Raw genomic sequence first — 27,110 nt, 5'->3', positions numbered from 1 at the left:
ATCCCTGCCCTAATGCCAAAGGAACTGCACACTGAATATGTTTTGGCGTTTGATGTCTATGTCTGGACCGCTGCGTCAAAAAGGAGGGCTTCTGCCCCGTTACTTCTCCGCTGCTTTCTTGTTCCAGTATGACAGTTTGCTTTTCAGCCCAACTGTATACTGTTTTTCTCAGACGCGGAGGGATACTGACTTGTTGTGAAAAGTAATTTACAATTCTACCCGTGGTATACGCTCAGTATATCACGGCTAAGAACCAATCAGATTGCTTGATTTGACTTGTCCGTTTTATAAATACAAATTGTTTTTGTAAGAAGCTTTTATGTAAACATATATTGTGGTTCTTTCTGATGAACTTACGATACAAGTTTGACAGTATTCAGTGTTAAGGGCTTTGTTGCACAGTCTTATTTGTTAGAGTATTATTTTAAAATAGTTCATTTCGAGAGACTAGACTTCCACTACCACACAATAAACTCTGGCATATATTCAACATGTAAAGTATTAGTCCTGCCTGACTCTCATCATACTACTTCCCTGATGGCTCCCGGATTGCTGACATCCTCGTGGATTCATCTTCTTATTATAGACACATGCATTTCCAAACATGTGGTCTACCTATGTTGTAAAATGTATTATCTTTTCAATTTACACACGGCATCTATTGCAGGTCTGTCCGTCCTGGGAGAGGGATCCCTCCTCTGTTCCTCTCCATGAGGTTTCTCCCATGTTCCCCTTTAAACTGTGGGGTCTCTCTGGAAGTGTTTCCTTGTACGATGTGAGGGTCTAAGGACAGAGGGTGTCGTGTTGTCATACTGATATTCTGTACAAACTGTGAAGTCCACTGAGACAAATGTAACATTTGTGATATTGGGCTATATAAATAAACATTGATTGATTGATTGATTGATTGATTGATTGAAGCTCACACGATAACTACCAGACAGAAATTCAATAACAACATGTTTTTCATTTGAAGACGGGTAAATAAGAATATTAAAATGACTGAAGCTTCAGTTTCAGGACCCTGTGTTCATGCTTTCTGATTCGCTGTCATGATCGACTGAATCATTTTAACAGAACAAAGCCATTGTTGATGTCTGAAGAAACACCCGAGCGTTTCCTGTACTTTAACAAGTCAATGTTGTTGATGCATTTTATTATAGAAATTGCTCAACATAAAGGTTTAAAATAAGAGTTTCCTGTTGGCTCACAGACACACTGTCATTTATAGTCACTGTTCATTTTATTTTCATTATGCTATACACACACACGTCCTGTTTGAAGACAAAACACAGATAACATCTCAGGTTAGTTTCCCCTCCGTCAGTCTGACATGTGTTGCTGGGCAAGTTGAGTGTATTGACTGAAAACACCTGTCTGTCTGTTACAGTGAGACTGAACTGTCCAGTGTTTGCAGCTGGAAGTATATAAAACTAATAACCCAATAAAGAGGCTCCTTGAGCTGCAGCATGGGGTCACATTTAGATGTCATTGTGAGAGACCCCTATTTTATTTTTATTTATTTTTATTTTTTCTATTTTACCTTTATTTAAACAGGATAGGTCTCATTGAGATTAAAAATCTGTTTTTCAAGAGAGTCCCGGCCCAAGAATGGTAACAGCACAGTTTCAGACATTTGTACAGTTACGAACAATTAAAAAACACACAATCACAACACAGTCATACACCAAGTTTAGCCAAAGCATTTACAGACACAGCTTTGCTTTGAGTGTTTCTAATGAGACCAGCTCTCTGAGTTTCAGCTCAGTTTGAAGCAGGTTCTACGCTTGAGGGGCAACGTAACTGAACGCCCTTTCCCCAAGTTCAGTACGGACCTTTAGTACAGTTCAAAGGAAAAAGTTCTCGGAAGCCGATCCTGTGCATTTTCTATTTATGTACATCCTTAGATAACGGGGAAGAGCACCAAGAATAGCCTTATATATAAGGATGTGCCAATGTTTCAGTCTACGCGTGGTCAGGGAAGACCATCCAACACGAGTGTATAGACTGCAGTGGTGCGTCAAGGATTTAGGTTTGTGATGAATCCCACCTCAGATCCTTGACGCACATCTGCAATCCTATACAGTCATTAGATGAAATTTGATTCAAAATGTAGGTAAAAAAATATTGATAAATGCAATTTTTTGACTGTTTTCAAAATGTTATCTGGGTATAGGGTCTGGGTATAGTCTTTAGGCTTATCTCTTTTCTTTTTCACAGCTCTGCTACAGCTTCCCTCTCCTAAAAAATCCAGTTTAAACAAACAAACAAACAAACAAACAAACAAACAACACTTAAATAAGCTTGATTTGATTTTGGATGTGTGTATTGATCCATATGATACTATAATAAATATCCTGAACAGTTTGGATGTGATTTCCTGTCCTTCTGTACTGCATGGCTCATAAAGCAGATTTCAAAATGAACAACTGTAAATGAGACATGATCTTTCACAAAGATGAATAAAAGCTTTATTATTATTGTTGTTCGGGTTAATCCTACAGCAAAGGAGGAATACATAAACATCTATGCAATAGCAAGCAGAATAGTTTAGTCTTAAAATGCCTTATAATATCAAATAAATAAAGCAGTTAATACAATAAATACTCAAAAAGATTAATAGGAGCCTTCTATAATGCAGGCTACGAGAGGTCGACTTCTAAAGGGAAGTACTGAGGAATCATTATAGCACATCCACAATAATCATAAGAACCACCGGAACAAAAACTGCCCCACGTTTGTCTTCTGAGCAGCATATCTATAAGATACATAACGGATCAATCAACCATCCAGCAGGTCACCAGGGTCTCCACATCTCCAGGTCTCCTCTGAGGGGGCAGAACCCTGGGAGAGGAGCATCATTTCGGGGTGAAGGCGGCCCCTCCTCTTTAGATTTGGGCAGAGATTTGAGGAGGTGTTTGAGCAGACGAGAGCCCAGAGTTTTGTCCATCCACTCGCAGGTGAGCGCCATGTTGTGGACTTCATGCATGCACTGGATGTAGCCTGTGCTGTACTTCTGCTGAGCCTCCAGGCCTAATGTGGGGTCTGCAGGGGGAGAAAAGAGGAGGGGAGTGAGGTTAGAGCAGCCTCTAGTGGTCAAAGTAGAGAATGCATGCAGTCAAATATAGAACTGAAGGGATGAAACCCCTCTTTTAATGGCCACACATGCAGAGCGCACTGCACACACAGTGACATGTGGCCTCTGCATTCAACCCATCCTAATAGTAGGATCAATGGGAGTGAGGGGGAAAGGGGGGTGTCCGGTGCCTTGCTCAAGGACACCACGGCAGGGCAGGAGGTGAACTGGGACCCCTCCAAATCAGTCCACACTCGCAAATTGCAACCACGACTGTTGAATTTCAGTTTGATGTTTATTTTATTTATTTCATTGTCTTTTATTGATGATCTTGTACTTGTGTTTTCTATCATTGTTATATGCCAAGAAAAGCCACAAGTACAAAGTGATTTTTCTGTTTTGTTTCTCCATTATGTACAAACTTAAAGGTATGGTAGGTAAGAATAGAGAAACCAGCTCGAGTGCGCTATAATTTGAAAGTACGCAGCCGAAAACAATCTGCCCCTTCCTTCAGACTTCCTTACAGAGCCCCTCCTCCAAAACACACGAACGCGCACATGACCAACGAGGGCACGAGGTAAGTTTGTGAACAGATGGAAGGCTGACAGGCAGGTAGGCCATCCAGTTACTTTAGCCGGGCCGGCTCAGATGATTGGTCGTGCTTTTTACAGCGCCACGGCTTCCACATGATGACTTTTTTTAATGTATTTATTATCAAAGCATTTAATATATTCATTGCTATCGGGATGTTAAGCGCATTCCATAGAACATAACAAAAAGTGTTTCTGAAGTGAGTTACCTCCCCCACCTTTAACTCAATAAAAACTAACGTTTAAAAAATATGTTATCAACTGTTAATTCTTTCCCACCAGGAAGCTGCCCGCCACACTTTCTCTTAAAAGCATATGGTTGGAGATTGAAGGTCAACCATTTGAGAAAGAAATATGAATCAACATACCCAAATGACATGATATAGTATTGTTTCTTACCATAACAATATCCACAACCATCAATATCAGAATCAAGTTTATTGCCAGGTACACTTACACATAGAAGGAATTTGCTATGGTGCAAACATAAGGAAATAAGTTGTAAAAAAATAGCATGATATTACAATGTTTACATTAAAAAAATAAAGACAAGTATTTACATCAAGCATAAATATACAAAAGAAACTAAAAAACGTAATACAATGAATATATTACAATATTATATTTTAGAGCTGAGGGCTGTGCAGATTTAAGGGATCCCTTAAGTAGCTACAGGGTCCCATGATTTAATATCTATTATAAATGTACATATCTTTCTTATTTCTGCAACTTCCTTGAACCATTTTGTGTACCTTACTTTGCTATATTATTCTGCAAATAGAGCATTTCAAAGCTCTGAATCGTCGCTTTGAACACATGTTTCTTACCGTGGCTGCTCTGGATGTTTTGCAGATGCTTCACTGTCATCTCCAAAATGTCGGCTTTTTCCAGTTTGGATTGCTGTGGAGAGATGAGAGCATGAAGTCAAACCTGACTCAGACTCCATTGTTTACTTATAGACAAGATAGGACACAGTGGTGTAAAGTCACTAATTACATTTATTCAGTTAGTGTACTTACGGACACTTTTGAGATACTTGTACTTTAGTTGAACATTTCCATGTTATGCTACTTTGTACTTCTACTCCACTACAGTTCAGAGGTATATATGTACTTTTACACCACTCTAATATTAAACAGTATAATCAGACTTTAGTTCCACCTGGAGTAAATCCACCAGCTACCCTGCATTATACAAAGTCATTCAAACTAGCTGCACCTTTACCAGCTTTGAGAACACTTTCATGATCAATCATTATAAAACATATCATATATATTATTCTGAAATGGACCAATCTGCACAACGACTACTTTTACTGTCGCTACTTTCACTATATTTTGATGAGAATACTTTTCTACTTTCACTTGAGGAACATTTTGAATGCAGGACTTTTACTGTAACAGAGTATTCCTACACTCTGGTACTTCTTCTTTTACTGAAGTACAAGATCTGAGTACTTCTACTTTTACTGAAGTACAAGATCTGAGTACTTCTACTTTTACTCAAGAACAAGATCTGAGTACTTCTACTTTTACTGAAGTACAATATCTGAGTACTTCTACTTTTACTCAAGTACAAGATCTGAGTACTTCTACTTTTACTCAAGATCTGAGTACTTCTACTTTTACTGAAGTACAAGATCTGAGTACTTCTACTTTTACTGAAGTACAAGATCTGAGTACTTCTACTTTTACTCAAGAACAAGATCTGAGTACTTCTACTTTTACTGAAGTACAAGATCTGAGTACTTCTACTTTTACTCAAGATCTGAGTACTTCTACTTTTACTGAAGTACAAGATCTGAGTACTTCTACTTTTACTGAAGTACAAGATCTGAGTACTTCTACTTTTACTCAAGTACAAGATCTGAATACTTCTACTTTTACTCAAGTACAAGATCTGAGTACTTCTACTTTTACTCAAGTACAAGATCTGAGTACTTCTACTTTTACTCAAGATCTGAGTACTTCTACTTTTACTCAAGATCTGAGTTCTTCTACTTTTACTCAAGTACACAATCTTTGTACTTCTGCCACCTCTGCCTTGAAGTAAGCTTGACTCAGACTCCATTGTTTACGAGAAGGTAAGACGTGATGAAATACTCACATCTAGACTGAACGCTCCGATCACAGTGTCTTTGAGCTGATCCAAACAGTTGTTGATCCTCTCTCGTCGTTTCCTCTCGATCAGCGGCTTCCTCATCTGAAAGATTTAAACATATAACTTAAGTGAAATACAGAGGACAACGAGGTCCAAACTGTGTACCATAACCAGAGGTGTTAAGTTACCAAGTACATTAACTCAAGTATTGTACTTAAGCACAACTTTAACCCATAAGGACCCACGTGACACAGGTGTCTCAGGAACTTTAAATGTTCTAGAAAGTTCCTCATACAGCTTTAGCCTTCATTTTAATTGACACACACTGAACAGTCTGGTGGGTCATGGTCCAGGTCATGTGACTTTGAGTTCCCATAACAACATGTCCATGTGCCAGACTAACACATGTGACCGAACTAGCTACATTTCAAAAGCTTTTGTTTGTTGCTAAAGGTCAAATTCAAGCCATTTAAGAATTAAAATGCTTACATAACATGTCCTTTATTACATTGAACCTGATGTGGAAACATGTCTTGATCAAATTGATATGAAACAAATGAGATAAACATCGCTGTGACACTGATCGGGACTTTAACCCTAAACTTTCACAGTAAACCCAAAGTGACATATATGCACAATTAGAAATATTATTATGATCTGCTCAGTTAAAGGTGGGGTAGGTAATTTTGGAAAAACCAGCTCGAGTGCGCTGGAATTTGAAAATACACAGCCGGAACAAATCTGCCACTTCCTTACAGAGCCCCTCCTCCAACATGCACATGACCAAAGAGGGCACAAGATAAGTTTGTGCACAGATGGAAGGCTGACAGGCAGGTAGGCCATCCAGTTATTTTAGCCGCGTCAGATGATTGGTCGTGCTTTTTACAGCGCCACGGCTTCCACAGATGACATTTTTTTATGGATTTTTTGTCAAAGCACTTCAGATATTCATTGCTATCGGGATGTTAAGAGCATTCCATGGAATATAACAAAAAGTGTATCTCGAGCCGGTTTCTCAAACTTACCTACCCCACCTTTAATTTAGCTGATTCAATTATATTGAGTTGATATGTTCTTATTCTTCAATTCAAAGAATGTTCAAACTAATTTAAACCAAAAAATTCTCCTCATTAATTAAGTTATTAATAAGAGTTATTTTACCATTAAAACCAAAGTGACATATACTCTATGTCACTTTTCAGATATTTGACACTAGGGGGGGGGGGGGTTTCTTTTCAGAAATGTGTTCTAGGTGGTCTATTCAGTCTAAATTATGTTCCCCTTAATTTCCCCAAAAGTAGAGATGAGTCCTATACTTGTACTTTACTTGAGTATTACCATTTTCTGATACTTTATACTTCTACTCCACTACAGTTCAGAGGTACATGGTGTACTTCTACTCCACTACATGTATTTAATCCCTTTAGTTACTTACCAGATGTGGATGAATGATGTGAAATATAATCAAGTGTTAAATCAGACTTTAGTTCCACCTGGAGTAAATCCACAAGCTACCCTGCAGTATACAAAGCCATTCAAACTAGCTGCACCTTTACCAGCTTTGAGAACACTTTCATGATCAATCATTATAAAACATATCATATCTATTATTCTGAAATGGACCAATCTGCACAATGACTACTTTCACTGTCGCTACTTTGACTTGAAAGCAGGTATTTCACTTGTAATAGAGTATTACTACACTCTGGTACTTTTACTCAAGTACAAGGAACGAGTACTTTTTCCACCTCTGATCATAACAAGTGGTGTAGAGTAACTAAGTACATTTACTCAAGTACTTTACTTAAGTACAATGTTGAGAGACTTGTGATAATGTTAACTATAAACAACACAAGCTACCCTTAAGTATACAAAGTTTACAAACTAGCTGCACCTTTACCAGCTTTGAGAACACAAAATTATAATCCAAACATATCATATACAATATTCTGAATCTGAATAATACTTTAAGTACAATTAGATGCCAAAACACTTTTGTACTTTACCAGGACTTTTACTGTAACAGAGTATTCCTACACTCTGGTACTTCTACTACTTTTACTACAAGATCTGAGTACTTCTCCCACCTCTGATCATAACACAGATATCTATAAGATGTAAATACCTTTCTCTCCTAATACTTTTCTACTTTTACTTGAGTAACATTTTTAATGCAGGACTTATACTTGTGACAGAGTATTCCTGGTACTTCCACTACTTCTACTGCAAGATCTGAGTACTTCTCCCACCTCTGATCATATTGTTCTGTATTCATAAAGTGTAAATACCTTTCTCTTCTAATACTTTGAGTACATTTAGATGCCAAAAACGTCTTGTACTTTAACTTGAGTAACATTTTGAATACAGGACTTTTACTTGTAACAGAATATTCCTACTACAAGATCTGAGTCCCACCTCTGATCTTAACAAACATATCGCTCTATATATATATAAAATGTAAATACCTTTCTCTCCTCCTTGGCGCTGGGATGTCTCCCCACGTTGTGCGCCGTGGATGAAGCGGTCATGTTTGCTCCTCTGGATCTCAGCTCGTCTCTAGGGCCCTCGGCGCCGCGCGGCCCTCTTATTTATCCGCCTCAATTAGCATGTGAATGCTCCCAGCTCTTTGGCTGTGGGATTTTCCCACACAGGGGCTCCCATCAGTCAAGACTGACAGGTCACTGGCTCCTTTCAATAACCCAGAGACCCGGCCTAGAAAAAAAACACACTCACAAGCGACAGATGTCCAGCCTGAAACCATGCACCCCTCTCCTCCCCCTCCTCCCCCTCTTCCTCCACCCAACACAGAACAGTTTCCTCTTCTCCCATGGATGAACAAGGGTGTGCAGTTACTGCTTTACTCCAGGGAGACCCTCGCCTATTCTTCTCATGAGCAACGTTACACTATACCTGCAAAAAGGCCAAAGACACAATAGAGCGACAAATCGCTTCATTATTTATCTGCCAGTATGGGTTTACCAGTATAAGATGTGTCACTTAGAGCCAGAGAGGCTACAAGTCTGGCAACACACATAAAAGACACATACCATACTGCTATATCTTACTACATTTCATATGATTTTAAATATGTTTTAATGTTATTATAGTTTTTCGTGAAATAGTGCTGTGTTTCTGTGTTTTTTCTTTTATGTATGCACCACGACACCAAGTCAAATTCCTCGTACGTGTCAACCTGATAAACCTGTTTCTGATTCTGATACTTTCATTTTTTGTAATCAAGAAAATATATATGAACATCATACATTATACGAGCAACATTACCCTACCTGCAAAAAGGCCAATCCTTATCCCCCCAAAAAACACAATTGACCGGCAAATCACTCGAGGATATATAAAGTAACCAAGTACTGTACTTAAGTAGAATTTTGAGAGACTTGTAATTTACTCGAGTGTTTCTTGAGTATATAAACTGAATACTTAATTCTTTAAATACTCTATAGATAGGCCTATATACTATGGTTTATTGTTTATGTCATTTTTTTCAATATTCAATTTTTAACAGATGTACAAAGCCTTGGTTTACCTGCAAAACAAACTTCCCAATGTGGGATCAATTTAGTTAGTTTAACATAAGTTATTTACTCGTTTTTTGCTGCTTCACTATTTTTGTCTATTGTATTTTTCCATCCTTACCAAAAACCTTAGGCAAATTCCTTGTAAGAGAACACTTATTGGCAAAAAGCTGCAGCAGGAGGAGAGTCAGCCTCACTTCGTTTTGAGAAACAAACAAGGACTACAGTCAGTCTATAAAAAACAAAAACATCTTGCAGTGTGCGTCGCCATGCAGCTTTGAGCTTTGATCACTCTCCTGTTTTCTAATGTCAGACATCTGCTCTTAACTGTTAGGAGCAGATGTCAGATTGACCAGATGACCCCCCCCCTCGCTCACACACACACACACACACACACACACACACACACACACACACACACACACACACACACACACACACACACACACACACACACACACACACACACATACACACACACACACACACACACACACACACACACACACACACACACACACACACACACACACACACACACACACACACACACACACACACACACAAAAACACCTTCAGACCCCTCAAAAGCGCGAGCCCCTGTCAGAGCCACGCGACTGCCAGGCGAATGCTGGGTCGTGGGAACCAAAGCAGAACAATGGCGGCCATTCATCCAAAACTACAAGAAAGTAGAGCAGAGAAGCTGGACTGTCCGGAGGAGGAGGAGGAGGAGGAGGAGGAGGAGGAGGAGGAGGAGGAGGAGGAGGAGGAGGAGGAGAAGAAGAAGAGGAGGAGGAGGACACAAAGAACACCTCCGGGGGATGTGAAGAAAAAAAAATGCAATTATAAGAATTTAAAAAATCAAATTAAATTAATTGATAAGGAAATAAATAAAATAATTTATTTATTCGTCTATGTATTTATTCATTTATTTCCGTATTTATGTATTCATGTTTTTATTCATACATTTATTTATGCATTCATTTATCTATACATATGTCAAGTTCCGTCCTCCATAAGTGAGGGTCTGAGCTCTCTTAATCGATCTGAAGCACTATCAGAAGCAGTCACGTGGTATCGACGGTCAGCGAGGCTTCGTTTGTCATCGATGACGTCACTGGCCGATACACGCTTCAGCCTCTGCGCCGTACGTCACATCATCACTATTGGTAACATGTATGTGTGCAGGGAGCGCCCCCTTGCGTAGTGTACGCGTCCCTGTTGCCATGACACCAGCCAACCACAGGGGGCGGTAGAGTCCGCTGCAGAGACACCAGCTCAGAGACAGCGTTAGGAAATAGGAGCTGCACAACCACAAACAAGCGGAGGTAAAATAAAGCAGGTTTTATTCCAAGGAGCACCTGAGTGGCCTTTAGCTGTCTTGAAAAAGCGGGGGAAACCGGAGGAAACGCCGTTTAACAAGGTACGTTGTGAGTGTGTGTGCGTGTGTAAATAAAGCCATGATTCTATTTGCAGGCACTGTGGTGTGAGGCTACTTTAGCCACCAACGGCTGCCTTAGCTACATTATCTATCGTTACTTTGCTTGTTTGACAGCTCTTAATGAGTGAAAACGTTCAATCTGAACATAGCCTGCCGTTTGTGATGTGCTAATGTCGGGCATGGGCTTTATGGTCCTAGCGCATGGACGTATAAAGAGAACTCCGTTCATTCCTATGTAGTTGCTCAGTAGCGCTTGAAGCCAAAACAGAGAGACGGTAGATTCAGACAGTACCCGGATGTGGGCCCATTACGCGTGCGCAGTAGACTGTTAGCGAGAAAATAGATCTGGATTCTGCTTTTAATCAAATCAAATCTAATGTTATGTATACAACACCTAACTCAAAGAGTACACCAATAAAACAATACAATCTCCCCCTTCCCAAGTAATATCCAGACTAAGACATAGCTTTGTCAGTAAAAACGACACTTAATACCAACACAGGACTGAATAAAATAACTATACACATATAACAAAAAATTATAAAATAAGAATAAAATAAAACAAAGTTATAAGATGAATGGAGAGGGAAAATAACTCTGGATTCAGCTTTTTTTTAAAGCGCATTTTACAACTTTTTACACACTAATGATTTAAATAGGGGCTATAAAAGTGTCCGTGCTGGGTAGTTTATTAATATATAAAATAATTACAAGCTAATTTACAGACATCTTTTTACCGATGGGGTAAATGGGGAAAAGTCCTTTTGGGCCAAAATGACGTCACTGGAGTTGTAGTACTACCGTTTGGCCACTACGACCATTCATAAAAATCTGCCTCAACGGCCAGCGCACTTCCTAGCGCGAGGCCTGGCTAACGTTATGCTAACATAGCTGGATAGCAAACTGTCATTAGCAATGTCAACGTTACTTTACAAATCTGTACCTTTAAAACATAGTTACTTCCCAAAGTCTATGCTGTTTTTGAATACATCTTAATAAGATTGAGAGTTTCTGTAAAGATTAGCCCCGCCGAGGCCTGCTGTGAGTCGACACACACTTCCAATTAGCACTGTTGTTTGGTGGACAGTGATTGATATATAATAGGCCACGTTTCCCTACAAACGGATACAAAGTAAGATGTCAGGTGAAAGGAAAAGGGTAGCTGAATCACACATCTCTCTTCGGTTCTGCCGTGATGTTAAAACGCAGTGAGCAAGTGTCCCTTTTGTTAGCATTGCGTAAAGTTGGCAGGCTTCACACCATCACAAACCAGGCATGGATACGATAGGGGCGGTGCTCTCTGTCAGACCCTGACCTACAGACCAGGTGGAAGAGTCCTGCACTGAAGACAAAGTAGAACTAACAGAGTGTAGAATAAAAAAAAAAAAAAGAATAATACAGATTTGTCACAGCAGCATTGTTGACAGTCATTGTGCAAGAATTACAAAAATATTCTTAATAGTTCTTAAAAACTGCAATAAAACTGTGTAACAAATCACTTCTGGCTGGTAGAGAAATCTCTGCTCCATAGTTTCTCTCTTCACTTTACATTTTACACTTATATATTCATTTTAATATGTAATATTCCATCTGTCACATACTTATATATATAATACCTTGCTTTATATGTTGTTATTGTTGCTTTGTAAATTCAACCTGTATATTTTCTACTTTCTTGTTTATTTCTTGTCTTTTAATTTGTATTGTACAATGAACATTGAAAGCATATATACTTATTCACAGTACAAAAGACATGCATTCACAACAGTGTCTAAGATTACACACTATACTGTAGAAGTACTCAGATCTTGTACTTGAGTAAAAGTAGAAGTACCAGAGTGTAGGAATACTCTGTTACAGTAAAAGTCCTGCATTCAAAATGTTCCTCAAGTAAAAGTAGAAAAGTATTCTCATCAAAATATAGTTAAAGTAGCGACAGTAAAAGTAGTCATTGTGCAGATTGGTCCATTTCAGAATAATAGATATGATATGTTTTATAATGATTGATCATGAAAGTGTTCTCAAAGCTGGTAAAGGTGCACCTACCTACCTACCTACCTACCTACCTACCTACCTACCTACCTACCTACCTACCTACCTACCTACCTATAAAGAATCATGAATTGAAAAAAACTCAAGTATAATCAAAGTACTTACATGTTTGACTTAAATACAATACTTGAGTAAATGTACTCGGTTACATTCCACTACTGGCCTTTACCTACTGTTGTAAACGCAGGTATGTAAAGCCTTCTCTGTCCAACATAACGCTGGGTTCATTTGAAAGACTTCTTCCTTTCCTTTCCGCCTCTAGCCCATGTTAGGGTGAGTTTATGGTAATTATTTGTTATCAGCCACCAGCTGATTTTCAACCTGCCATATGCTTCCTTCCTATTTGCGTCAGTGACACTGATCAGAGGTAGCGAGGCGCTTCTGCATTAGTCTGTCAGACGGATTTGGCCACCTGGCAAAGTCGAGGTGTCTAGATTGATCGAGCACAATTTAAGTGCCTCTGTCACCGTGTTGTGAACCACGTTTTATATTTCAACTCTGTCACACATGACACATCATTTACGAACGGTGGACTGCACCGCCCACCTCGGTGCTGGTGCCTGGTTTATATTCCTGGCCACAGCGTTGCTTTCTAAATGTGGACTTCCTGCCAAGAAATAAGAGGATCAGTTTGTGACTACTACACTGCTCCTGTGTTCAGAGTTCAGGTTGGTGACAGACTCTCAGATCAGTGGCTCTTAGTGTTCAATCTGTACCTAATTAATAGTGTTTGTGGCAAACATCAATAGCCCACTATCTTGAAAACATGTCAGAGGAGCATATTGGAATTAATTCTTGGCTGAAATGATCATGATATTGGGATTAGGGCTGCAATTTATTTACATTTTAAATGATGTATTTTACAGATGAATTGTTTGGTCTATGAATTGTCAGAAAATGGTGGCAAATGTTGATCCCAGTGTTTCAGAATCCAAGGTGAGATGTCTTGCTCCGTCTTTCCAAAACTCAAAGATATTAACCTAAATATGAAAACATTGAAAAGCAGCTAATCATATTTGAAAGCTGAAAACAGCATTTGTTTCTGCCATATTTTCCTTACATTCGTTGAGCTCTAAGTTTAAATCAAAAGTTGTATTGATGTGTTTCTTGAATTCTCGGTATAGGCAATATAGTCATTATTTATAAGCTAGTATTTGAACAAATAAGAACATGTAGGCTGCTGTGTTGATATCCTCTTGCTTTATCACCCCACTTTTTCTTTGTCTGTTCAAAAACCTTGCCTTCTGCCCCATAGTTTGTTTAAGTTGGTCTGCTGGGTGGGTCAGGGAGTTGTGTACAGTAGATAAGGTTCCTTGTTAAGAAACACAGTTAAATACGAGCAGCAGTGAGATTCGATCTCTGTGGTTCATCTTTCACACGTTTTCTTGTGTTTTGTTAACGGAGGAGTTTACCGGCCTAAATACGTTACCTGAGAACGTACTGTATATATTTAGTAACATGGTGGGGGTGTTGTTTACCTCACTTTGCAGGGAGAGGGTCAAACAAAGGTCTGAGGCTATGTCATGGTAAACAACGCTCGGTTAATCATTCACTGACGATGACCAGATGATTCACAACATCGCCGCTGACTCATGAAGCATTAAAGGTCATATCGAGATATATAACGTTTACTCAAGTAAATGCATCGTCTTTCTGCCTTTGTGTTTTTATATATTCAACCTGGCCAATTTAATGATATTCAATTCCAGCAATGGATCTTTGAATCAGGGTTAGCCCGCTGTTTTGCTTTAGGGGCTCGTAGTATGTTTAACAGCAAGTTGTTAATGTGCATTTCAGTGGGAAGCCAGGGCAAAAATAGGTCTGAAAGAGGAACACTAACAAAATCTTTTTTCTGTTAATAGACTTCCTTCTTCTCTCACTGGATCTGCGGTTATTTTTGACACTACACTTGGGCCAGAAATGAAACGTTACGTCACAATACTGATCGGATAATTAGCACTTATTACCATAGTTATCTGTATCTGTATCTAAGTGCTATCTAGTAAGAAGCACATTGACCATATCATAAAAAGGTAATGCTGTCCATCTCGCTGTCGTGGTCAAAAAGTGAACTTGATTTAAAAAGTGAAGGAAGTATCATGGAAGAAGAAAAAATATACGTGAGATGAGAATATTCAATCATATTTAACAGCGATGACTCGTGTTACCATGAGCAGTGAGTGACAGGTAGCTTGATTGAGAAATTAGTGAAACAATAATGCCCGATTTAAAAAGATAATTGTGGTTAAATTACTTTTTTTTTTAACATGCAAATCATTTCACTGACATTTCAGTCGTACAGTTGCAACATCCAACCACGCTGCTGTTTTAAAATGTATTATTTGATAAAGGTGTAGCTCATGTTGGACGTGTTGTATCGACTGTTCAGCCTTTGTCCAGACTTGCATGTCATTGCAACGTCTGCATGACAATAACTTCTGAATCATTTGTGAGTCACTGGCTGCATGTCTGTAATCTTCACCGACTGCACCACCTATTTCTGAGCTTTCTTTATATCTGCTTGTGAGATTGAGCTACCCCAAGCTTGAGCTTAAAGTATAACAAAGATATTGCCTGGAAACACTGGGACTGTGTTGTTTTTGTTTGAATTAATTAATATGCCGTACATTAATGTAGGTCTGACCCTTCTGTGCTGTTCAGTTCTCTCTTAAGCATTCACTCTGAGTCCATATGTTGTGAAATTACACCAATGTGCAATAATGTAAAACAAAAAACACAGACTGCGACACCACTGTTGTGCAATATATATATTGGGTACATGTATTGTCAACCTTTCAGTTTGTGTGTACAGAGAGAGAGAGATCGAAATACCGTTTCCCACAATCCCAAATACAAATATGTATAAAATATGTATATCCGATATATACACAATCAACAGACACATGTGCACACATTAAGATATAAGCACAACAATCAATATATACAACATAATAGTCACTTCAATATCTTTGGGAATGCCCATTAGTGCAAGACTGTCCATAGCAGTGAATGTAACTTAATTTATAATATTATTTGCATACCTTTTATCTAATAGTGCTTTTATTTTTTCTCTCTGTCTTCACTTCTGGTGTAACTTTGTACATTTCCCCTCTGTGGGAGGAATAATGACGGGATTCTGATTCGTATAAAAAGCTCTGATCAATTTGTACGTTTCCTCCCTCAGGTGGACAGTCCGCTGCCTGGTTGCTCGTGGTAACGCTCCGCCATGCCGTTCCCCTTTGGCAAGTCCCACAAGTCGCCGGCGGACATCGTCAAAAACCTCAAGGACAGCATGTCGGTGCTCGAGAAGCACGATATATCCGACAAAAAGGCCGAAAAGGTAGGGCGAATCTCGCACAAATTCACCTTAAGCTCATAGGGTTGATCAGCTCATCACTCATAGGCGCTTTCACACCGGAGTGCTTTTCCCAGTATAGTTCCGATATAGTTAGAAATTGTGCGTTCACACCAAATAAATCCGGAACTAGAACTTCGTTCATGAGAACCTTTTCACCCCCTTTTCAGTCCCTGCTAGAGAGCAGGTACTTTCATGGGAGATAAAGGTTCCCATTTTATTAAGCATTAGCATTTTATTAAGCATTAGCATTATTAGCATTAGCATTAGCCCAGCGCACAAACACAGAGAGACTAACTTATGGCACAACAAAAAAAAACATGGGAGCGGTGGAGATGAGGAGGTGTCGGCGTTCTGGCGATTTACTCGGAAGGCTTCAGTAGAAGCTGCTGGGAGTCCCAGCAGCTTCTACTGAAGCCAGTCCCCAACTCCGGGGACTTCCGGCCTGGAACTTCGGGTGGCAGTATACGCTGTGAAGTTGTTTGCGGCCTGCCAGTAAACCCAAAGCAGAAGAAGAAGAAGTGACGGCAGCGGCTTCATTTGCCTAATCTTCCCTCAGGGACTTATTCATGAGAACTAAAGAGTTCTGATTAATTAAGTACGGCAAAGTACTTAGGATACCTGTTAGCAGTATAATTAGCATTGGCTATTCCTTCTTGGGCCCAACATGAAATAAAAATAATCTAGCTATTCCTCAACAAATGATGTACCTATAAAAGTCAAATAAAAAAAATGTTGACGACTAAAATATCATGATAAACTCCAAGGAAAAAAGGTGTCAAAAATAATACAATAAAACGTCTTCTAGCAACAGAGTTTTTCTACTCACAGCCTTGTTTTCATTATGTTTCTCACAATATAACTCATAGTGTAACTATACAGAGACACGGTTTAATTATAGTGTCTGAAATAAATAAGAGTTTGAACCAAATTATTCTCTTGAACAATATACACCTTCCCCATGGCCTTGTTTGTTTGCCTCATATCTGTTTTCACGTTTCACTTCCTGTTGCCTAACGTGTTTGACAGTTGGGATGATCACACCGAGTAAAAACAACCTTTCCCATAATATCTTTGGTGGATGAGTCACTTTTACAGTTCTGATCAAATTCATAAAGCATACGTGGATCTCTGCCTGACAGTTAGCCAGCGCAGGTTGTTAGGCATGTCTATAAAACTAGTTCTGTAAGAGCACTATAATGCCACTTAAGAACACGAGTCAATGTGTTAATGATTGTGTGTTTTTCCACTGCTTTAATGTCAAAGCTGCTCCACCAATTAAACGTCTGCTCAACGATTGTAGGTCAACCCTTGGATTTAGGAAAGTTAGACTGTTCTGTCCACCAGTCATCCTATGCCTATATCAAATACACAGTGAATCGCAGGTCAAATGTACATTAGTAAGTAACCTTTATTTATAAAGCGCTTTTCACAGACAAAGTCACAAAGTGCTTGACAAGACATCATAGGAATCATAAAATAATAAATGACCACACAAGCCACGTGTTAAGAAGTGCTGCAAACACAATAAAACATAGGATACAAATAGAATAAAATAAAAACACACAGGAGCATTAAAGGGTCTTCAGAGATTTTAATATCATGTTAAATAGGCGTGTTCACACCGGAGTACTTTTCCCGTTTAGTTCCGATAGTTCCTGGGATTTTGCGTTCGCACCAAAAAGAGAACTTAGTTCATAAGAACTTTTACCCCCTTTTCAGTCCCTGCTAGAGAGGTGGGACTATCCTGGGGAGAAAAAGTTCCAATTTCTGATTGGCTGGGCGAATTGCAAACCACGCCCCGTAAAACTCTGAAAAGTTTTGTGAAGCCGCCATTGTATTTGCTGGCATTAGCATTATTAGCATTAGCATTAGCCCCGCGCACCAACGGAGAGAGAATAACTTATGGCAACACAAAAAAGCCAGTCCCCAACCCCGAGGACTTCGGGTGGCAGTATACGCCGTGAAGTGGTTTGCGGCCTGCCAGTAAACCCAAAGCAGAAGAAGAAGAAGTGACGTCAATTCAATTCAATTCAAAACCTTTATTTATCCAGGTAAAATCCCATTGAGATCAATGATCTCTTTTTCAAGGGAGACCTGTCAGCGGCTTGATTTGCGTAATCTTCCCCCAGGGAACTTATTCCGGTGTGAACGCGATCTGCTCTTTAGTTCCATGGGGGAACTAAGTGCTAGGAGCTAAGTACTGGGCACTAAGTACGGCAAAGTACTCGGTGTGAACGCGGCTAATGTCTGTTTACTGGTTTCTTGCTTTAATATTTGTCCTTGTCGATGGTTCAAATGGAGCTGCTGTCATTCAGGTAAAAGGACACACTTGACCTGAAAATAAAATGTTATCATATCGCATTCAGGCCACAGAGGAGGTGTCAAAGAGCCTGGTGGCCATGAAGGAGATCCTGTATGGGACAAATGAGAAGGAGCCCCAGACGGAGGCAGTGGCTCAGCTCGCTCAGGAGCTCTACAACAGCGGCCTGCTCAGCACCCTCGTAGCAGACCTGCAGCTCATCGAATTCGAGGTGAGAGTTTGTGACGTTTGAATGTTTAATACGTTCTCATTTTGGTTATTTGGATTTTCTATGTTGTGATTTTATTTATTTTATAACATCTATTGCAAGTCTGTCCTTCTGGTTGCTCTCCCCAAGGTTTCTTAAATTTTTTTGGGGGGGGGAGTTCTTCCTTGTCCACTGCTGCGAGGTTTATAAACAAAGGGTGGTGCATGTTGAAGACACTGTAAAGCCCCCGGAGACAAAGTGTAATTTGGGCTTTATATACATAATGTAAACTGATTGGTATAGAGTGGTGCAGTGACGAGTCCTAAAACCAGGAAGTGAGTCAGCATTTTATCACTTCCTAAAATGTACCCGTTGGCGGTTCTAGTGTTAAAGGTAGGGTAGGTAAGAAGAATGGAGAAACCAGCTCGAGTGCGCTCGAATTTGAAAGTACACAACCGGAAAGAATCTGCCCCTTCCTTCAGACTTCCTCACAGAGCCCCTCCTCCAACACACACGAACGCACACATGGCCAATGAGGGCACGAGATAAGTTTGTGCACAGATGGAAGGCTGACAGGCAGGAAGGCCATCCAGTTACTTTAGCCGGGCCGGCTCAGATGATTGGTCGTGCTTTTTACAGCGCCACGGCTTCCACAGATGATATTTTTGTATGTATTTATTGTCAAAGCATTTAAGATATTTATTGCTATCAGGATGTTAAGAGCATTCCATGGAATATAACAAAAAGTGTTTCTGAAGTGAATTACCTACCCCACCTTTAAGTTGGAGTGACATTGAATTAGTGGGACCCTGCTGTACTCGACTGTAGTTCCTTTATAGCATAACGTTGGCATTTTGCTTCTGGCGATTAGATTTATGATTCAAAAATTATAAAAGTAGGACATGTTAAGATTATCCGGCTGAACAAAACGTGCATTTATCAAACAGGTCCGTTTTCCACAGACCTTATTTCCAGTTATTTTCCAAAATCCTATGGAGAAATCCCATCGCTTTACTTGTCGAGGGAACCCATGCGCAGCGTACTCCCGGGTGAATACGTCGTATAACGACACGTGGGCAGACGCGGTGGAAGTTTGTCCAATGTTTCTGAACACAGTAAGAATGTGTCGTATCAACATGAAAAAGGGATGCATGTCCACGTCACCTCCCTCTCTCTCTGTGGGCAAACTCTCGTCTCCCTGCAATATGTCAGACTGCTGCTGCAGTGTTACCTGACTCACTCTCTCAGCGTGACTCACTGTGTGTGTGATCGTCTTCCTCATCTACCCTCCTCCTGCCTATAAATACGACAGGGATTCAACATTTTTAGAAACGTGTTCTCTGAGGACTTGTATAGTTCCTCTCTGTTAAAACACCAAATAAAAACAGCTATTTTCCTTTTAATTATCTGTAATTGATTTAAGTTATCAGTAGGGCTGCTCAATTAATCGTATTTTAATCGCGATTATGATTATGGCTTGCAACGATTGCGAAAACAACGTAATCGAAATAAAACGATTATTTTTTTATTATAACTTTTTTTTAATTTTTTTTTTATAACTTTTTTTTTTTCCGTCAGTTGAATTATACTTAAAGTTCAAGGTAATCAACTGTTAAAAACATACTGTTGACTTTTTTTTTCTCCAATAAATGGATGTTTTCAAAGTCAATGAATAATCGCATTTAATAATCGTAATTACAATTATTGACCCAAATAATCGAGATTATGATTTTTGCCATAATCGAGCAGCCCTACTTATCAGCTACTTTTAACATCACGTTAAGGGCTGAAAAAGATTCGTAATGTCGTCTACATGTTGCTAAACATGAATTGAAATATTTTAAATAAAGTGGTGCTGCATGGATGTCCTGGCCCAAAAAACGACATTTTACAGATTTACTAAACAATCTTTCTTTGGTAAAGATACAGAAATATCAAGCTATGATCCCTTCCTTATATATTTTCAATTATATTTATGCAAAAAACAATCTATCCATCCTCGATCTCAATTGCAATACGAGTCACAATAATTGCAATATGTGCTTTATGTGCAATATATACTTTATATACATAGCCATCTTTAATAACTAATATATGCCGGGTTGATAAATCCTAAGAACTGCTACAGGATTTGATTTGTAGATTTGATTTGTTTTTGATCTGTATTTTTGAAAATTATGCAACTTTTCTTTTTAATCTTTTTTTAGCATGTTGTTTATTATATTATAACTTAGTACTTTTTTTAACGCATTTAAAATATGCAACACTAAGCTGTCTGTGGCTCTTTCCTGCTGTAACGTTGCAAATGTCCCCTCTGTGGGACTAATAAAGGGATTCTGATTCTGATTATGTTATTTTCTTCCAAATCGTGTATCAAATAAAACAGCATACATTGTTTTAAGAGCTGCATGTTGGCTCTCTAAGTTTCTCTATCTCCTGATTGCATTCTCTTTGGAAGTATGTTGGTAACCCTTTTTGTATTGCATAAATGAACTGCTCCTTCACCACGTCTTGATGTTTGCTTTGTCTATTTCCTCCAGGGTAAGAAAGACGTGGCTCAGATCTTCAACAACATCCTGCGGCGTCAGATTGGCACCCGGACGCCCACGGTGGAGTACCTGTGCACCCAGCAGAATATCCTCTTCATGTTGCTCAAAGGGTAAGTACACGTGTTGCTTTAAAACATTAAAGCTGCAGATTACAGATTCACATCCTGGACTGACGTGCCTGTCGGCTGTGACTCGAAAAATCTCAATGTAACGCGATTGATGTCCTTCTTGTTCAATAATCAACTACTTTTCTGAGTGGAATTGCTTGATTAGGACATTCCTAGCATTCCTAGCATAGAAAATGTGTTGTTTGATAGCTCTCTGTCTTGCCTCAATATTTTTGTAAAACCCTCCCATGAGCATAGTCTGCTTCTGTATCACGGCCACAGCCAAAAACATTGAATTCCCCCCTAAAAAAAAAAATACTTTGAAAGGTGTGTGTGTGTGTGTGTGTGTGTGTGTGTGTGTGTGTGTGTGTGTGTGTGTGTGTGTGTGTGTGTGTGTGTGTGTGTGTGTGTGTGTGTGTGTGTGTGTGTGTGTGTGTGTGTGTGTGTGTGTGTGTGTGTGTGTGTGTGTGTGTGTGTGTGTGTGTGTGTGTGTGTGTGTGTGTGTGTGTGTGTGTGTGTGTGTGTGTGTGTGGTTAAGTGTTCTCATGTGTTGCTTCTCGCTGCAGGTATGAGTCTCCAGAGATCGCCCTAAACTGCGGCATCATGTTGAGGGAGTGCATCAGACATGAACCGCTGGCCAAAATCACGCTGTGGTCGGAGCAGTTCTACGACTTCTTCAGATACGTGGAGATGTCCACCTTCGACATCGCCTCGGACGCATTCGCCACTTTCAAAGTAAGATGTTAAAACCTCTGCGACTCCTTTTACCATTTTTTCCCAAAGCTCTTCAACCCACAGCAGGTCGTGGGTTTCACTCATTTGAATTAATGGTTTATTTCAGTTTGTTTTACCTTCAGTGTCCAAAAGATTAATTAGACTAATAGCCCAAGTGATAATCATTAAATGTGTTATTTTTTCCTAATATTTTGCATTTTCTATTTGCAGGACCTCCTCACAAGACACAAGCTACTGAGTGCAGAGTTTCTGGAGCAACATTATGACAGAGTAAGTCCTCACTCCACTGAGATATAGTATTTAAAAAGCAGAGGATGCATCCCATGTCCTCTCATGAGAGCTAATTAAGAAGAAGTCAACATTCAGACCTTAAAGGGGACCTATCATGCAAAATGCACTTTCTGATGTCTTTTATACATAAACATGTGTCCCCGGTGCGTCGGGGAACTCACGCAGCGTCAGAACATAAAACCCTCTCTCTTTACCTCCGTACCCAAATCTCTAAAAACGGGGGAACAACGGAGCTGATCCAGATTTACGTCCGACATGACGTAATATCTGAAATGTGGACCCACGGCCCGATCAGAAACGTTGCTATCAGAAACAATGCCCGACTGTTTTGGACGTAATATGGTCGGTGTTTACATTAGCATGGCTAACACTCAGAGCTAACCTGTACTGGAGAGCATGTGTGTGAAGAAGCAGGAAGTAAAAAGGAACTCACCTTGTGGTATAACCGGCAAGAGAGAAAGCCTTTGAGCTCCATACTGTTTCAGAGAGAATCCTTGATAATCCATGATATGGCGTTTCATCACGGCAGCATTTAGTTTAGACAGTAGCTGCCGGGTCCCGCATGAGCTCAGCCCCCTCTTTTTTTATTTTAAAGCTTAGTACCCCGAATCAGCACTTTTGAAACAGGAAGTGAAATAGAGGGATATGAGGCCTGGCTAGAATGGGTGATCTGTTTGGTATTTTGAGCAAAACACTTCATAGACATGTTTTTTATATATTTGTATATATCTGAGACCTACTGTATGCTATTGCCTGATCGGTGACCTTTAAGGTATTATCTTTAAAAACATAGTTTTTCACAAAATATGCATGACAGCTAGAGTGATGTGTTTATTCTTCATTAAACGATACAAGAGGTGCTGCTTTATTGCAACATGCACTTGCCTTGAAGTGGAAATCAACATGTTGTAGATTACTCAATGGAGTGTCGTGTTTTCTTTGCACCAGTTACATCTCTCACATCGCTCAATCAGCTGGGAGGTGCATCATTTGCAGGCATTGTGTTTTGATACAAGACATGAATACAATGATAAAAAACAGCTTCTTGACCACCTCTATTTCCCCCGTCCTCTCTCTCTGACTCCTTCTTCCTTTCTGCCTAGTTCTTCAGTGAATATGAGAAGCTACTCCACTCTGAAAACTACGTGACTAAAAGGCAGTCCCTCAAGGTAAGGGGTGTGCGTGTCGTGCCTGTAAACATGTCTCATTTAGTCTTTTCAGAAATCTATTTAAAGACGGTCACAGTGTTTGGTTTCTCTAAAACCATTCCACCTCCAACTCCTTCACGAGACCGCCATCTAGTGGTGGAAGCGCTTTATGGGTTTGCTCTGAAGCTCCTTCTTCACTTGTATTTTATAAATCCATTGATTGCTTTCTTTATATTCAGGGTTCTTACGGTCATTGAAAACCTGGAAAAGTCATGGTAATTCAAAATGCTAATTCCAGGCCCTGGAAAAGTTATGGAAAACAATATTTTTCCCAAAGTTTTGGAAAAGTCATGGAAATGTAACTAAAGTTGCATCAAATATAATTTATATTTTATCAAATCGCCGAAATAGTAATTCTATAATGATAATAAATACTGTATCGTATAGAAATGAATTGTAAAATGGCATTTATCTGACGAGGTGTTTTGCTGGTGAGAGATTTTAGTTGCTTTAGCCTGTAGAAGTTAGTGAGCCTACTACTTGATTTGGTTTAGATAGGAACAACATGTTTCATATGCAGACCTTATTTTCCTGTTCCATGTTCAAATAAACCATTTTCAGATGGTCATGGAGAAGTCATTGAATATCCTTGGTGAAAAAGTGTGTGAACCCTGATTATTACCGTCAATTGAAACCAGCCATCTTTTTCCAGTTTTTAATCAAGCTCAGATTTCTGGTTCAGTTTAAGGTTTGATAACAGTAGTTGTGTGAGTACCTATGTTTTCAGATGTTATAAGGACTATTTGGATTAACTCATCATGTTGGTTTCTTAACTATATTTTAGATTGGACCTTAAAGCAATAAGCCTGTCCATTTGGCGAGGTTCAATCAGGGGGTCCGCGGGGTCTTAAAAAGTATTAAAAGTTGATAAATCAATTTATAGAAAAGGAAGGCTATTAAAAGTATTAAACGGCATTTTCCAATGTATGACATTTTGTAGCTTGTTTTCAATAAGTATGTAAATTGTCCAAAGAGGTTGTATTCTACAGTCTGCCTGAATGTAATCATTGCGTAGGTGTGTAGTGTGATTCTGTGTAGTTTATTTATGGCATCCCGTTGGATTTGGCTTCATCTGAACAGGACATCGCACGCTCTCTGCTTGATAGCGCGCGAAGGTCCGTTTACGCCGGTTGCTAAGCAACATCGTTATGGGGAAATGCAAGTTTGCGTCCAAATGGTTGGAAGATAAGGAGGAAGGACAATCAATATATATATAGTCAATGTGAGGTCAAGTGTGTCGCCAAGGTAACCGGTTAGAACTCAAAGTGGCGATGAGGTCTTAAAATGTATGGAGAGGGTCTTAAAAAAGGTCTTTAAAGGAATTACATCTGACTTCAGGATTCCTGCATACACCCTGTATTTATATTGTGTTTCTCACTCTGAAACCATCTAGCTACTGGGCGAGTTGCTTCTTGACCGACACAATTTCACCATAATGACGAAATACATCAGCAGGCCAGAGAATCTCAAATTAATGATGAACCTGCTACGGGACAAGAGCCGCAACATCCAGTTTGAAGCTTTCCACGTTTTTAAGGTAAACATTAAAGACACCGTTTCTAAACCGTATCACAGATGTACATTATCTTCACATATTAACATCCTTACCCCCCCCCCCCCTCCCTAAACTACCAGGTGTTTGTTGCGAACCCCAACAAGACGCAGCCCATCCTGGACATCCTGCTGAAGAACCAAACCAAACTCATCGAGTTCCTCAGCAAGTTCCAGAACGACAGAACGGAGGACGAACAGTTCAACGATGAAAAGACTTACCTGGTCAAACAGATCCGGGACCTGAAGAGGCCGGCCCCCCAGGAGGCCTGAGGAAAAGGCTGTAGAGGTGGGGTGAGGGGGGGGGGGGGGGGAAGAAAACATCCGGACAAAGTCTGCTTAACGGACCCATCAGCAGCCGGTTTCTGAACAAGAGGAAACAAAACCAACGCACCCACACCAACTCATCAGGAAGTCGACAGCTCCTCTGCTCCTCTGTGAACTTTGATTTAATTCTTTTTCTTTTTTTTTAAGTATTTTTCCTTCAAAAGAAATAAGAGAAATAATAGATGCTGCTGCTGCTGCTTTTCTTTCTTGCACATTGAGACATGTTAGGTATATTATGATGAAAGAAGTCCATCGAACATAGTGTGACAGAAAATGTCCGTGCAGTTAGGCAGACTTCCTGACACACAGTTTTACACACATATGTATTACATTAAAAACACACACACATAATGCAAGAATATCAGCTCAGACCTTGTGATGGAAATGGTACGAGCTGAACATTTGGTGTGTTGGTTGCATGCCTTGAAATGTGACATGGCTGTACCCAGCGCCACAGACTCGGCGTGCACGTGCATCACATCTATGCCTTCATCCAATAAAGACACGGTGGTTCATTTTCAGCGATTCAGACGCCATCACAGAACCATTGACCTCCTGTGTGCTTTCTTACAGCACCTAAAGCACATGATGATGATGAGGATGATGATGATGAGGAGCAGGAGGGAGGGGTGTAAAGGTGTGGATTCAGTGAAGCCCCCAGAGTTGGGTTTTTCTGGGAAAGGGTGATCGTGTACATATGCCTTTTCTTTTTTTTTTGCTTTGTAGATTTTTGTTGAACCTTGACATATGAATATATATTATATATATATTACCTTAAACATCCCGCTGTTGGTTAATTGTAATCTTATGACTTTCTAAACCATACAAAAAGAAGTTAAGTGACATTTTGCTGCTGAAATGGTTGCTGTTGGGTTTATTTGTTCATACAGGCTCACATTTAGCTAACCGATAGGATGTCATGGTATTAGCTCTGGATGTGTTTTATTCTCCCGTCTACATTTTGAGTATCTCTCAGATTGCTGAACATGTGTAGAAGAGGGGAGGGAGGGGTTTGGGGGGGAGCATTAACTGAAACATTAAAGCTGTGCACTTTGTGAGGTGCTGAGCGGAGTCGAGGGGATTCACCCCCTTCCTCTATTTCATTAACTTGATACCCTCACCCACTTTGCTTCTGTCCTGGGAGAGCAGCGAGCCCCACAGAGAGAGTGTTTCAGAGGTGAACTCGTCAGCACCATTCTTACTTTCCCCTCCTTCTCCTCACGTTGAGCCTTTCTTTTCAGAGGGTTAATAATTCCAGTACAGGTTTTTAGTGTAAAGCATCGTGACTAGCGGACTAATCTGGGCATGCTGTAATGTCCTGATGGTGGAAACGGCAGATGTGTTCATTAACAGCATGTCATTAAAAGTGCAAGTAAGGAAATATCCGTGCGATACTCAGAGAGCCGGCAGTCCCTCCATCCGCATCGAACATGCATGCTCCTCCACTGGCTGTGCATGATGCTGTACTAAAAGATGTTGTACTGGAATTGTTTCTTTTTTCCTAGTATTTAACATTGAAATGTCAAACTAAACTTTCTGCTGTATGTTGAGGCCAGTTTCAGCATAGAGCGTGTGGGTGCGTTCAGAAGTGTGAAAGGCCTGGGCCCTACAAACAAAATAAAGAACAAAAAAAACATTTGGAATAAAATAATGCTGTGGTCATTGTCGTCCTGTGTACAGAAATG

The 27,110-nt window shown here is 39.8% G+C and overlaps 2 protein-coding genes across 3 annotated transcripts; one reads left to right on the top strand and one right to left on the bottom strand.

The window, feature by feature from the left end:
- Positions 1–2,448: 2,448 nt before the first annotated feature.
- Positions 2,449–8,368, bottom strand: her8.2 (hairy-related 8.2). The gene is made up of 4 exons (XM_079679757.1): positions 8,232–8,368; positions 5,773–5,868; positions 4,494–4,566; positions 2,449–3,045 (listed from the first exon to the last, which is right to left on the bottom strand). The coding sequence occupies exons 1-4, from the start codon at positions 8,292–8,294 to the stop codon at positions 2,798–2,800; spliced, it is 480 nt and encodes a 159-aa protein (XP_079535883.1). The 5' UTR covers positions 8,295–8,368; the 3' UTR covers positions 2,449–2,797.
- A 2,139-nt stretch (positions 8,369–10,507) lies between these two features.
- On the top strand, positions 10,508–27,076 carry cab39 (calcium binding protein 39). Of its 2 annotated transcripts, none has more exons than XM_079674392.1 (9): positions 10,508–10,722; positions 15,977–16,132; positions 18,517–18,681; positions 21,198–21,316; positions 21,880–22,048; positions 22,259–22,318; positions 23,443–23,508; positions 24,941–25,084; positions 25,183–27,076. In XM_079674392.1, the coding sequence occupies exons 2-9, from the start codon at positions 16,019–16,021 to the stop codon at positions 25,369–25,371; spliced, it is 1,026 nt and encodes a 341-aa protein (XP_079530518.1). In that variant the 5' UTR covers positions 10,508–10,722; positions 15,977–16,018; the 3' UTR covers positions 25,372–27,076. The 2 variants fall into 2 exon arrangements, with proteins under 2 accessions (XP_079530518.1, XP_079530519.1); XM_079674393.1 differs by lacking the exon at positions 10,508–10,722 and adding an exon at positions 13,217–13,460.
- Positions 27,077–27,110: the final 34 nt, after the last annotated feature.

This window comes from Notothenia rossii (genome assembly GCF_949606895.1).
Source record: "Notothenia rossii genome assembly, chromosome: 4".
Lineage (NCBI taxonomy): Eukaryota > Metazoa > Chordata > Actinopteri > Perciformes > Nototheniidae > Notothenia > Notothenia rossii.
This window is presented reverse-complemented; position numbering and strand designations above follow the sequence as displayed.

Bases quoted from the DNA above. Each gene is read 5' to 3' on its own strand.
- cab39 (XM_079674392.1), top strand. From the start codon at position 16,019: ATGCCGTTCCCCTTTGGCAAGTCCCACAAGTCGCCGGCGGACATCGTC. The intron at 16,133-18,516 runs GTAGGGCGAATC...TATCGCATTCAG, and splicing joins CCGACAAAAAGGCCGAAAAG to GCCACAGAGGAGGTGTCAAA. The intron at 22,319-23,442 runs GTAAGTCCTCAC...CTTTCTGCCTAG, and splicing joins TGGAGCAACATTATGACAGA to TTCTTCAGTGAATATGAGAA.
- her8.2 (XM_079679757.1), bottom strand. From the start codon at position 8,294: ATGACCGCTTCATCCACGGCGCACAACGTGGGGAGACATCCCAGCGCC. The intron at 5,869-8,231 runs GTATTTACATTT...TAAATCTTTCAG, and splicing joins GCGCCAAGGAGGAGAGAAAG to ATGAGGAAGCCGCTGATCGA. The intron at 3,046-4,493 runs GTAAGAAACATG...CTCCCCCTGCAG, and splicing joins AAACATCCAGAGCAGCCACG to ACCCCACATTAGGCCTGGAG.